We start from the raw sequence: 14,887 nt of genomic DNA, 5'->3' as shown, positions 1-14,887 counted from the left end.
ACATGTCAATTTTAGAAATACCAGTATTGATTGAACACATTCTAGATATGCTAGGCTTTGTGCTGTAAATAAGGATACAAAGAATAATAAAACATGGACCCTTGCCTCCAATAGTTTACAGTCTAATAAGGGGTATGGCTAGATAGAAAAATATCCCTAACAGGAGATAATTATACATTTTTTTAATTTAAATTTTATTTTTTTATATTCCCCATACAATTACAACCCCCTTATTTTGACCCAATCCCTCCTTTCCCCGCCCCCCACCCCCCCCATAGAGTGTCTCTGGTTCAGAGTTGTTTGTTGATTTTGATATTTTCTTTCTTATAGTTATTCTTTTTCCTGGCCCCTTATTTAAGTATTCTAGATTCCTGCTATGAGTGAGACCATCCGGTATTTTTCTTTTTCTTTCTGGCTTATTTCACTGAGCATGATCCCTTCCAGCTCCATCCACGTTGCTGCAAATTGCATGTGTTCATCTTTTTTGAATGCGAGTAATATTCCATGGTGTATAAGTACCACATCTTCTTGATCCAGTCATCTATTTTTGGGCATTTGGTTGTTTCCAAAGCTTAGCTATTGTAAACAGTGCTGCTGTAAACATAGGGGTGCAGGTGCTCTTTGGAATTGATGTTTCTGTGTCCTTTGGGTAAATACCTAGGAGTGGAATTGCTGGATCATATGGAAGCTGTATGTTTAGTAGGTCCAGAAATCTCCACACAGCTCTCCATAGTGGTTGGACCAGTTTGCACTCCCACCAACAGTGCAGGAGAGTTCCTTTTTCTCCACAACCTTGCCAAAATTTGTTGTTGCTAGTTTTTTCAATATGTGCCATTCTCACTGGTGTAAGATGGTATCTCATGGTAGTTTTGATTTGCATTTCCCTGATTACAAGTGATGTTGAACATTTTTTCATATGGCTGTTGGCCATTTGCATTTCCTCTACCTTAAACCATAAAATACATAGAAGGAAATATAGGCGAAACACTCCATGATATGCACATCAAAGACATCTTTACAGACACATCACCCAAAGCAGTGATAGTGAAGGCAAAGATCAACAGCTGGGACTACATCAAATTAAAGAGCTTCTGCACAGCAAAAGAGACAATAACAAAAACAAAGAGAAACCCCACTGACTGGGAGAACATTTTTGCACACAACACTAATGATAAAGGACTGATCACAAAAATCTGCAAAGAGCTGATGAGACTCAACAACAACAAAGAAAATAATCCAGTCAAAAAATGGGCAGAAGAGCTAAAGAGATATTTATGCATTTAAGGAGACTTACAGTGACTAATTGCAAAAGTCTAAGTCCGATGGGGTTTTTCACCAGAAGAAGAGCACATTTGGGTCAGCAGCTTCTCCTTGAAGTCCTCAAAAACTATACCGACTATGGGAATCCACTAATGCCTATCTTATTTTCTTTCAGGCCAATGAACTTCCAGCAGAATTAACTAAAAATGAACGTATATTGCGTCTACTCCGAACTAAAGAAGGTCACAGGAAGAGCTAACTTGCCTGGGTATTTGAAAGATAGACACCTTAATCACATTGTCCAAAAAAGAAATTGCTTTTCAAATAGTGTTGGAAATTCTTTTAAGAGAGAAAATGCCCAGAATGCACTCCTTGGGTCCCTGAGCAAGAGCTGTGCTTTATGCACCGAGTCAAGAGCAGAACAGCTCAGGGGCCCTTCCCCTCACTTCAGTACTGGCCTGTACCCTACTTCAGTGGGGCTGGGCACGTTGGTGGTTAACTACACTAACTTGGGTCTTTCAGTTAAACTTTAAGATAGAGTTAAATACTCTAAGAGCGTTTTCAGGGCTAAGCAGGGAGACAGAAAATTTTGTTCCTTTAGGAATACAGAATCAATGCACTTTTGCTTTTTGTGTTAAATGTCAGTGTGCTAAAAGATAGAGCTCCATCACATTTTATATAACTCTGTGTATGTCATTTCAGTGTAAAATGTTTTCTTCTACCCAAGTAGCATAGCCATGAGTATCATGAACCAATGATCTGTATAGTTCCATTATATAAAAGCCACTGCTGTCATTCCACCAGGTGCTTGTCAAAGATGGGCTGTTGAACTATAAAAATAACAAAATTGTTAATTTATTAGTCAGTCCTCATCTTATTTCAAACATGTCAAAATCTTTTTGCCTAGGGTCAGTATTGTAGTTATGGTAGGATATAAGCTCAAATTTGGAAATTCAGAAAATTACAAATCACAAGAAATTTTAACTGTCTCTTCGAGCTTTGTTTTGGTTCTATAGCTGGGAATCTATTTCCTTTGCCATAAATTAATAGACTTAATAAGCTGTGGCATCTTGAGCTTCCAACCCCACATTGCTCCAATGACTGTGAGGTCCTTGGATAAAATGTGATGATATATGCAAGTGCATTGTGTTGTTACTAGTACTGTAAGAGTATAATAGATGTTCATCTACGCATGTTTTTGATCTCATTGGATCCAATAAAGAAACCTCAATTTTATCCCATTGGGGGGGAGGGTGTCAAAATTTATATTCAATGCACTTTAGAATCAATGGTGTCTAAATGCCTCAGTCAGTGCCTAATTGCACACACACACATCAAAACTTCTTTCTTTAATCTACAGTAATAAACATTGTTGATATTTCTGTTATTTAAATACATCTTTAGTTTTCTTGTTCATGTTCTGCTCTAGTTTCCAGCCAATAAAGATATGTTAAGATGGTGGGAAATATAATTCTAACAGGCTTTTTAAATCAACCTCCAGTAATACTAAAACTATTATCTTTAACTGGTAAATGATAGACTATAACTTTTGAAATTAGAAGATATCCTCTTAAAGTTTGTTGTGATCAGTGCAACAAAAATCAGCTTATTTTACTCAATATCGCAGAAAAGCCAGGAAAGAGCAACCCACAGATCCCAGATATGCCCTCAGCCTGATTAATTATGCAGAAATAAAGCCTACATTCTAATTGCGAGGTAAGGAACAACTCTGTATTGCCAGAACACCCAGATAGAAGCATTAGTATCTTAAAATGTAGTGCCAATTTCTTCACTGACTTTTTTATTCACTGAAGTTGTGCAAATATATATTTCCATGGGCATTTCATAAAAAATATTCATTTTGAAAAGAAATATAATGTGGCCTTAAATGCTTTGTATTTTCCCCTTAGTTAGCCCTTTTGCCAAAAATAGTTATTCAATTACTGATATAAATAAAACAGTTATTGTGGATACTGATTGCAAAGTTCCAAAAGACAAAATGGCATGAAATCACAAGCTTAAATGTTTTTCACTAAAACAGGTTGTCCTTGGCCTATTCCTTGGATATTTTAAGTGGATAATATTCTTGATCAATATTAGAGCCATAAAAATGAATCCAGTAGCTATAGGTTACTGTAGGTAAGATGCCTCTAGCTTAGCAGGATCATATTTGATCTAGATGAAATTACAGTGTTATCCATGGCAAAGAAGAGGATTAATCACTCACCAAAGACTGAACAAGAAATCTGTAACTTATAGTGAAATTGCATTTTAGTTTGCACATAAGTAGATGATTGGATGTTCTGTTAATCTAATTCACATTTCAATGAGGTCTGCATTCTAGGACTTAGAACTAGCAATTCCTATGCAAATTTTGTTTCTTAATTGAACAATGAAAGTTTTTCATTACATCCATTTGTTTGATAACATATTCCATGTTTTAATTCAAAATAAAGTCAGTATATTATCGAATTTGCCTTTGCTGCTTTTTCCTGTTTATTTTTAATCAGAAGTTGTTTATTTGTGACTTCTAATAGCACGAAATTTAAGAGAGATTAATTCAGCACAGCTGTTAAACATATTGATACTTGGGATCCTGACTAGATCTTTATGCTTTATTTTACTATGGAACCCGTGGTTTCATTATTTCTATTACAGACAACTTTCCTAGTGATTCCAAGGTTTTTCATTCAGACAAAAATGCCTAGGATAGTCACTGAAAATTCTGAAATAGAAACCCTTAATTTAAAAGAATTTTTTTTTTTAATTATACTGAGCAACCACTATGGAGAGCTGTGTGGAGATTTCTTGACCTACTAAAGATAGAGCTTCCATATGATCCAGCAGTTCCACTCCTAGGTATTTACCCAAAGGACACAGAAACATCAATTCCAAAGAGCACCTGCATCCCTATTTTTATAGCAGCACTATTTACAATAGCTAAGCTATGGAAACAACCCAAATGCCCAAAAATAGATGACTGGATCAAGAAGATGTTGTACATATACACAATTGTGTATAACTCAGCAATCAAAAAAGATAAACACATGCAGTTTGCAGCAACATGGATGGAGCTAGAAGGGATCATGCTCAGTGAAATAAGTCAGAAAGAAAAAGAAAATTACCGGGTGGTCTCAGTCAGCAGGAATTTAGAAAACCTAAATAAGGGACCAGGAAAAAGACTAATTAATACAAAGTAAAAGTCAAAATCAACAAGCAACTATTAAACAGAGACACACTGGGGGCGGGGGATGGGCCGGGAGAGGAAGTATTAGGGTCAAAATAAGGTGGGGTGCAATTGTATGGGGAATATAACCAAAATGAAAATGCATACATTGTGCAAAAATGAAAAATGATGTAAAAATTATATAAAATAAAATATTAAAAAAATTATACTGAGGAATAATTAACAAAATCAAAAGGCTTCTGCAGCTAGTTAATTTATACATCATCACCTCATATTTATAGCTTCCCCCTTTTTTTTTTCTGAGGTGGGGGACTGGGAGAATATCTTAATTTCTATTTTATTGTCTATGATGCTCCTGACTCTCCATTCCTTTGCAGTGACTTTCTCTTAGAAAATCACTGATGGTTTTGCACAACTTGTTTTGTTACAGGGCAGGGAGAGGGGCACACCAGAACCCCCAAACCTGCCTATTCTAAATAGGTTCTGCCATCTGCCACATCAACACAAAACAAATAAATTTTAATACAATTAGTGAACAATACAGAAAAGAGAAAGAATATAGTTTCTAAATCAAGCACCCAAAGTTACTTGTACCCTTGTGGGTAAAAGTCCACCCAAACAGGATTGGCCCAGAGCAAGGCCCAAAAGCCCGCCACAGGTCCAAGGCACCTTCCGGTAGGGACTCATAGAAAATGATCAAAAACAGCCAGCCAAGTCTGGGAGGAAAAGAGCAAAATCAAAATCAAGATAAAAGCTGCCACTGTTAACCTTCCCATGGGTCTCTCACCCACATCTGCTTCAACCAGTCCACGACCAAGAAGCAAGTGCAGCTTCTTTGTATGTCTCTCTGCTCCATGTGCCTCCTCCAGGTCTTCTTCTTGCTCTCATCCTTCTTCCTTCCTTCTCCAGTTTCCTGTCCAGCTTCTTCTTCCTGCTCAGCTCCACCCTCCTTTGGGTGGGGCGGGAAACCTGGAACCTCCCCTTTTCCTGGGGACCACCCTGTTACAGTTTTTTTTATTTAAATATTTTATTTTATACAATTCTTACATCTTTTTTCATCTTTGCACAATGTATGCATTTTCATTTTGGTTATATTCCCCATGCAATTGCACCTCCCCCCTTATTTTGACTCTAGTCCTTCCTTTCCCCGCCCCTCCCTGCAATCACCCCCCCCCTAGTGTGTCTCTGGTTTATAGTTGCTTGTTGATTTTGATTTTTACTTTGTGTTAATTAGTCTTTTTCCTGGTCTCTTATTTAGGTTACAGTTTTAGGAAACAATATTTGCTGCAGTAACATCAGGAAACAAAAGAACTCCATGCCCATTCTGGCCTTCACCCCTCCTGCATCCACCTTCTACAGCCACAAGAAAGCTACATCTCATCATTACCCTACAATGGGGCAACTAGTCAGAAAAAAAGAACACCTGCCACCACCCCCAGGGGCTACTTGGAATCCAATGGAGATGCCTCATTTCAGGGTAGGCCTGCCTGGTAGGGGGTGAGAAGGTCAGGTCTTAATTTCATAACAAAGTGATTTTGTTGCTGGAACTGGCTGAACCTCACAGGTGAGGAGTATACAGATCATTAATAATAACACTAAAAATAGGGCCTCCCGGGTGGTGCAGCGGTTGAGCACTGGGCTTCGAGGCTGCTGCCAGCCTCTGCAGCACTGGTTTGATCCCTGGCCGCTGGTGAGGGTCCCACATGGCATTCAGACCTCTCCTGCTGTGCCCACTGCTCCCCTCAGCAGTGTACTTCGTGTCGCTCTGCTCCCTACTCTGGCTATGGTGAATACTCTCACTCTCCCGCACTTCTGAATGTACCCTGTATTTTTCTTTTTTTTCTGGCTTATTTTGCTGAGCATGATCCCTTCCAGCTCCATCCATGTTGCTGCAAATTGCATGAGTTTATCTTTTTTGATTGCTGAGTAATATTTCATTGTGTATATGTACCACATCTTCTTGATCCAGTCATCTATTTTTGGGCATTTGGGTTGTTTCCAAGGCTTAACTATTGTAAACAGTGCTGCTATAAACATAGGGGTGCAGGTGCTCTTTGGAATTGATGTTTCTGTGTCCTTTGGGTAAATACCTAGGAGTGGAATTGCTGGATCATATGGAAGCTGTATGTTTAGTAGGTCAAGAAATCTCCACACAGCTCTCCATAGTGGTTGGACCAGTTTGCACTCCCACCAACAGTGCAGGAGAGTTCCTTTTTCTCCACAACCTTGCCAAAATTTGTTGTTGCTAGTTTTTTCAATATGTGCCATTCTCACTGGTGTAAGATGGTATCTCATGGTAGTTTTGATTTGCATTTCCCTGATGACAAGTGATGTTGAACATTTTTTCATATGGCTGTTGGCCATTTGCATTTCCTCTTCAGAGAAGTTTCTTTTTAGCTCTTCTGCCCATTTTTTGACTGGATTATTTTCTTTGTTGTTGTTGAGTCTCATCAGCTCTGTGTAGATTTTTGTGATCAGTCCTTTATCATTAGTGTTGTGTGCAAAAATGTTCTCCCAGTCGGTGGGGTTTCTCTTTGTTTTGGTTATTGTCTCTTTTGCTGTGCAGAAGCTCTTTTTAATTTGATGTAGTCCCATCTGTTGATCTTTGCCTTCACAATCACTGCTTTGGGTGATGTGTCTGTAAAGATGTCTTTTGAGGTGCATGTCATGTAGTGTTTCGCCTATATTTCCTTCTATATATTTTATGGTTTCAGGTCTTATGTCTAGTTCTTTAATCTCACCCAGCCTTTTAATTGAGGACTGGTTACATAGGCATCCTTTGCCTAACATTGACCAAAATTCCAGACTTTCAGGAAAAAAAACAAATGCTTGTCTGGTCTTCCTGCATTTGTCTTGAAATGATTCTAATTGTGGTTGGTAGAACTATCTTTGTGAAACCCCTCCAAATACTTCAAATACTTTTGAGCAATTATTCGACAGCTAACAGAAGGCATTGCCTCTGTTTTGTCACCTAGAACATTGTGCCACATTCTAGAGATACAAGCTCTGTTTAGGTACAACATAGAAGGGCCTGTAAGTAAATATCTTACTACCCTTATAGTAAATGAGAGAAAATACATTTATCTATGCAGGTCAACGATGATTTTTTTTAAAAGATTTTATTTATTTATGCACACAAGAACTGGCATACCGGCCAGAGGGGGTGTGGGGGGGGCGGGGGGGGTGCAGTGAGAGGATTCACCAGAGACAAAGTGGGGAACAGAACAGGCAGATTGAAATACACTGCTGAGGGGAGCAGCAGGCAAGTCAGGAGAGGTCTGCTGTGCCATGTGGGTAGCTCTCTGGCCAGGGATCGAACTCGTGCTGCAGTGGCTGCAGATTGCTTCATAGGTTGCATCTTAACACCTTGTGCCACCAGGGAGGCCCCATGGTCAACGATTTCTTAAGTGGGTTTCATCATATAAGATACTAAGTTAGTAAGCAGGGCTTGCTGAGGCCCAGCTAACAGAACCCTGCCCTATTGGGACTTTTTCCATGCCACTGATCCAAGTCCACTCTTGCCTTTGTATTTACCAATGCTCCAAAATATGGAGAAAAATAAAGCCAAAACCAACAAAAAGAAAGTTATATGCTCCCTGGAAAAAATTAGAATAATTTTATTTCACATTCCTCTGGCTGAGGGCTCAGTCTGCCTCTACTCTGCTTAACTTGTGGAACACAATGAGATAAACCATTAATACAGAGGGATTTCTCCAGGCTCCCTGACTATACTTAATCCTCAGTTAAATAATTTATGCCTTAGTGAGTCTTAAAAGTCTTAGTGCCCTTATCCTTATTTTAAGCATTTCTTTAATAAGACAATTTTAAAATGTGAGTGAAGTCATGTTCTAATAATTGAAGAAAGTTAAAACTTTCAGTTCTTACATACCTGAGAATGGAAGGCTATATGTGTGAAGAGAAAAATTTTCTCTTTATGTCAACAGAATTATTTCCCCTGTGGTTTCTTCTTCCCTCCCTCACTAGGATTTTTCTCTTTAATTTTTAATAAGGGAAACACTACTATTGTTCCCACTTCTTGCAGTTAGACATTTAAGAATGACCTTAGAAAGTCTTCAGTTTCAGGAGTTGAACTCCTATTTTAGGAAAAATTAGACCAAAACCCAACCCAGGCAAAGGAAACTGTAAGCTCTAGAGAGGGGAATGCCAGTATGAAGCACCAACTGCCAAGTTTCAATTCCCACATGGGTAGCATCCTATCCTATCATGTGGTGCACTTATACCACAACCCATGACTGACTACCAACTTAAGTATCCTTACTAGGATGAATAATATTTTGCCAGAAGTCTCACTGACAATACCCCATTTCTGAGTCAGTTATAACCTTTGTTACTAAAGTCACGAGTTGTAGTTGTAAGCTGTTTTAAATGAAGACATCTGTAAAATTTGGATTGCATAGTTTTAAAACTATTGCAGAACCCAAAAGAACTGAGTGCCTATCTAAAGCAAAAGACATGTACATGTATATGTAATGTACATGTTTATGGCAACATTATTTTTTTATAACTCTGTCCCAACCCACGGGATTCGTAGGCACGAAAAGAGAAGGGCTGAGGATTGAAATGAGGGGCTTGAGACAACTTGACACTAGCGCATGCTTTATTTTTCCTTTTCCTTCTCTTACTTTTCCATGTCTTTCTTTTCCCTGTCTTTCTTACTTCCCTGGCCTTCTCTCTGCTCCTCTCGCAGCACTCTCCTCTCTTGTGGTTCTCCTCTTAAATCTCTTTTCTTCTCTCCTTTCTCCCGCGTTCTCCTCTTATACCCTCATAGCTCCTCCCCCCGTACCTCCCAGTCTCATGTGATTTACAGGAAAAACCTGTGGTTCTCCAAAAGCAAAACGGTAAAGCGAAACTTAACTCATGGCACGCATATGCAACACGGCGCATGCTCCGGACGGCTCCGGACATCTCCCCTTTTTTTCTTTTAAATGAGACACCTGGCCTGTCTTAGGTTGGCACATCCCATGACCAGTCTTACCTGTCATTGCTAGTCCGGCACACTTGGTCCGGACCGCTGTCTTAGGTTGGTCTGGACAGGCTACGCTCTTACCCGTGTTTGGCTCACAGGTTCTCTAGGACTAAGTTGACCCATCCAGGTGCCACTGGGGAGTCCTGGTCAAGTACCATGGCGCCAAGTGCTTGCCTGACCGCAATAGCATGTTCTTTGTTTCGCCTCCGTAGCTGACGGAGAACCCATATGCCAAATACACAAACAGCAAAAAGCCAAGAGCTAAGGCTACCACCCTGCCCCAAGCTTGCAACTCTGGGAGGAGTCCTCTAAACCAGGCAATGAGACCCTCACCCGTAACAGGGGTAACACAAATAAAACGGTACAGAGGGTTACAGTGTATGTGAGCAGTTAACAAAAGTGTGTCTATCCCTTCTTACATTAGAGCTATCTGCTGATTAAGCATAAAAAGTCCATTCCGCAAATGTCCATTCATATCTTACTGTGTTGACAAGGCAGAAGCAACACCGGCAGCTAAATTGTCCATAGTGTCCGTATTTGCAGCAGCTTGAGTGACAGCAACAGCGGCAGCAGCCGCAGCCGTGGCCACTGCTATTGAAATGGTGACAATAGCTGCAGTGATGCTAAAATCACGTCTCTTCCTAGGAAGAACAGGGGAAAGGTGTACAGAAACAACCATGGGCATGATTAAAGTAGAAGGTAGACGAATGATCACCACCCTCTCCGCACTCCGGGCCCAGCAGGCAGAGAGGGGGCAGGTCTCTGCTGAACAGTTCAACACAGTTGCATTTCCTGAATTATTGGAGAGGACAAGAAAGAAGGGAGGGGACAGACAGACAGCAGCAGACAAACTCTTCGACCCATTATTCTGGACACTAACGGATTGTTCAAAGGTACTGTTTGCAGAATAAATGCCATTATATAATTTCATCTCACCCTGGCCCACCAGGGCAAAAGGGCACCAGTCCAGACATGAACGATTATACATACACAAATATCCTAACAAAGTCTCACATAATCATACAAACTAGCCCGAGCTCTCCAGGGCCTAATAGCTTCCTAACACCACCTATTAGCATTTTCAAAATGCAAGTTGTTTAACTATCAGTAGGGAGGCATCAGTGTTACCTAGAATTCGGCCAGCTGCAGTCATCAATTTTGCTAGGAACTCCGTATATGGTTCTGTCGACCCTTGAATGACCTTTATTAATTGAATGTCAGCTCCTCCTCTATATCCTATTGCCTTATTCCAGTTGGCCCTATCGACCTGATCCTGCTCCAGAAACCACTTACTAGTGATACTAAGGGTCTCTATAAATCTTTTAAGAATTTTTCTTACTAAGAGGAACCCCAAACTTTTGTAGGAGAGCTTCCAGGGAAATAACTAATAGCCCCTTGGACATTGAATTGCCCATGAATCCCAGCTACCTTATCTTACTTTACTTGCCGTCTCACCATAGCAGGTCCTTCAGCGGTTCCTTCGTTCTTTTTCATGCCCCACGTTAGGCGCCACCTGTCCCTACCTGAGGGATTCGTAGGCACGAAAAGAGAAGGGCTGAGGATTGAAATGAGGGGCTTGAGACAACTTGACGCTAGCACATGCTTCTTTATTTTTCCTTTTCCTTCTCTTACTTTTCCATGTCTTTCTTTTCCCTGTCTTTCTACCTTCCCTGGCCTTCTCTCTGCTCCTCTCGCAGCACTCTCCTCGCTCATGGTTCTCCTCTTAAATCTCTTTTCTTCTCTCCTTTCTCCCGAGTTCTCCTCTTATACCCTCGTAGCTCCTCCCCCCGTACCTCCCAGTCTCATGTGATTTACAGGAAAAACCTGTGGTTCTCCGAAAGCAAAACGGTAAAGCGAAACTTAACTCATGGCACACATATGCAACACGGCGCATGCTCCGGACGGCTCCGGACATAACTCTATTTATAATTGTCCAAACTGGAGAAAACCCAATTGTCTATCATGATATTTTTATACCATGGAATATTACTCAGCAATTAAAAAGTGAACTGCTATTATGTGTTAATGTGTATTATTCTCACAGACATGTTGTTGATTGAAAAAAAGACACAAAAGAGTGTTATTCCATTTACTTGAAGTTCAAGAACAGGCGAAAAAAAGTTATGGTGATAAGTCAGAATATAGACTATTCCTTAATTGAAGGAGGAGGATGATAATGATTGGGAAAAGGCATGAGGGAGACTTCTGAAAATGCTGAGTGCTAAAAATGTTCTAGATGCTTCCTCTGAGTGGTAGCTATATAAATTTATGGCAACCAGCCTCCAAGAAGACTCCCAGGATTCCCCTCCTCTGGCATTCCTGTCCTATGTAATTCCCCTCCTACATTGTATCAGGACTGGTCTTTGTGATCAGTAGACTATGGCAAAAGTGATGACTTGACACCTTTGTGACTAGATCACAAGATCTAGTGGTAGCTTAGCCTTGCTCTTTCTTAGATCCATGGTAGCTTAGCCTTGCTCTTTCTTAGATCACTCACTACAAAAGCCGCCAGCTTCCAAGTCTTACGAACATTCAAGCAGCCCATGGAGAAGCCTACATAGAAAGGAACTGAGGCTTGTGGCTAGCAGCATCTAGCAAACAGATCCTCCATTCAAGTCTTACAAAGCTAACATTTTGACCACACCTTGATTCTTTAGTCAGAACCAAGATCTACCCAAGTCCCTGAATGATAGACTGTGATACAGTGTTTATTTTTTTTAAAGATGTATTTATTTATATATACAAGAACTGGGGTACAGGCCAGAGGAGTGGGGGGGCGGTGAGAGGATTCACCAGAGACACAGTGGAGAACAGAACAGGCAGATTGACTTAAATACACTGCTGAGGGGAGCAGCGGGTAGACAGGAGAGGTCTGCTGCGCCATCCCCGTGGGTAGCTCCCTGACTGGGGATGTGTAAGGTCAGGAATGGACATGGTGCAGGTTTTCTATGATCCAGCAGCCCGGGTAAAGGAGGAGTCAGAGCCCTCAGTGGCTTTTTGCAGGCTTTTATTGGGGTTTACCAGGTATACAGCAGGCAGGGGTACTGGGGGACCGGGAGGTCTTCACTGTATCTGGGCTCTACAGCGTTCTCTCTCTCTCCCCCCCCCCCCACCGCTGTCGGCATCCCCGTGACGCTGCCCTTAAAAGTCCAGTCTATCAGCCCAGGTGTACCCACTCCAGGTGCCCGCCATTAGGCATGCATTCAGGACCACAGGGTTCCCTCATCTATCCTAATGGCAGGAGGGCAGAAAAGCCTGATACCTTTTACCTTACCCTGTAGGATGGAACTTGTGCTGCAGTGGCTGCAGATAGCTCCATAGATTAACCCCTTGCCACACCAGGGAGGTCGGTGATACAATGTTTGTTCTTTTAACCCACTATATTTTCGGGTAATTTGTAATGCATTAAGAGACAACTAATAGAAGTGTTCATTTTAAAACTTGTTGAGCTGTAATACATGTAAGCTTTGTATACTTTATATATTTGTGTATCTCATTAAAAAGGAAAAAAAATCTGTTACCAAAAATAGTTTCCAAAATGTTCCACCTAAAAGTCCTTAAGAATCTAGCAGAAGCATTAACTCAAAGTTACACAGCTCACCAAACTGTGTTTGCAATGTGTAGGCTGATGGAGGAAGACAGGTGTAAACTATTCACTGACTCCTGTATCTAACTGTGTTTCCTCCCTCCATCACAGGCATTTCTTACCCAGTCAGCTCTAGCTGCTGGTTCTGGACCTTTGGAGTGTGGGGAAGGGGCAGGTAGAGGCATTCTTTTTCTTTTTGCCCACTTAAATCATTGCCTACTTTTGTCGTTTCAAAACAACAGAAGCAAAAAAAAAAAATCAACAACAACCTATATTTAAAGATATCAGAGTAATTTTATTGCAATGAAATTGTATTGATTTATTGATGCTTAGCCAATGAGGTCACCCAGGTGAGGGAGGGTTAAAGAACATGTTTTATGGAGGAGTGTGACCATCTGTGTTGAATGCTTATTCAGAGGTCAAGTGTGAAGAGACCAAAAGACTTGTCATTGAATCTGGCAAAACAAATACAAATAATTACCTTAAGAAGAGCAGGAGCAGGTATTCATGTGATTGCCTAGACTCTGGAGGTGGAGCGGCAGGGGAGGGGCAGAGGCAGGGAAGGAAACTCCTTCCTATCATCATTCTTCACAACAAAATAATTCCAGATAAATCAGTCATTAAAACTCTAGAAGATATCATGGAATTTTTTTATGACTGAAAACTAGTAAATTAATAAAAACAATCTACAACACATGTGCTAGACCATAGGCTCATTTTCTGAGCTTTTACAAATCAATCTGAGAAACAAAATTTAAATTGCAATCTCTTTGAAAGGCAATCGAAAATAATCAAAAGCAAAATGCAATTTCCTTTAACCCAACAATATATAAAATTTCCCAACAGTTTTAAATATTGCAAGTATTTGGGTACAAGATTGTCCATCACATTATTGTTTCCGATAACAAAAGTGACCAGCTAAATGCCCAAAAGGAGATTGATTAATAAATTATGTAATGGAACAAAAGCTATTAATATGATTATTTCTAGCCTTACCATTCCATCTGCTAAGTAAAGAGAATTTTGTCGTGGGTCAATGTTCTCTCTCTCCCTGAGGGAAATATTCTGTAGCTTTTAGACTTCAGTGATGCAGAATCACAAGGAAAACAGAGGGCTTGGAAAAATGCAAAGCTTTGTGGAATCCAGAAAGTTCAGGAATATGAGAAACCATATGGAAAAAGAAAGGTGAATTTATGCAGTATTACTGGAACCATACAAACTTTTCTTATGGACCAGAAATTTGAGACATATTTTGAAATACTTGTTGGTAGTTGAACTGTATTTCATTGACCGAGGCACTATTCTGAGATTGGCCTACATTGTCCTGACTTTGAGAATGTCATATACATATAATGAAATCCTATAGAGCTGGTTAAGTAGCGACATGGAGAAGTATACCGGTAAAATAGAAAAGCAAGCTGCAAACGGTATGTTGTATGTTCCCATTTCAAATGCAAATAAGTTTCCTGGAGGATTTTTCTGCAGTTATAAAGAGGCACACATCTAATAATCTCATTTTACCTCTTGTTTTATTATTGTGCAGCCAATGATTGGTATTTATAAAATACAATTAATAGTGGTGTTAAGTCTTATTTAAAGAAGCCAAAGATCTCTCTTAGGATCTGTAAGGTCAGGAATGGCCACAGTGCAGGTTTTCTGATCCCATGCAGACCGGGTAAAGGAGGAGTCAGAGTCCTCAGTGGTTTTGCAGGTCTTTTATTGGGGTTCAGCGGGTATATGGCAGGCAGGGGTGCTGGCTGGGGGGCTGGGAGGCTGGCAGGCCTCCCAGCCCCCAGCAAATCTTCACTCTATCTGGACTCTCTGGCATTCGTTCTGCTGCTTCTCGGCTTCTTTCGGCTTCTGCTTC

General features: G+C 40.5%; 1 protein-coding gene across 1 annotated transcript in view; it reads left to right on the top strand.

Moving 5' to 3' along the window:
• The window catches only part of ANKRD29 (ankyrin repeat domain 29), a gene marked incomplete at both ends in the record, with an annotated part of 54,529 nt that extends 53,010 nt beyond the window's left edge, over positions 1-1,519 (top strand). The window contains one exon of the mRNA XM_084252686.1: positions 1,436-1,519. Coding sequence (XP_084108812.1) covers positions 1,436-1,519 — 84 coding nt within the window. The remainder of the gene's footprint in view (positions 1-1,435) is intronic.
• Positions 1,520-14,887: the final 13,368 nt, after the last annotated feature.

Source organism: Talpa europaea (genome assembly GCF_964194135.1).
Source record: "Talpa europaea genome assembly, chromosome: 13".
Lineage (NCBI taxonomy): Eukaryota > Metazoa > Chordata > Mammalia > Eulipotyphla > Talpidae > Talpa > Talpa europaea.
This window is presented reverse-complemented; position numbering and strand designations above follow the sequence as displayed.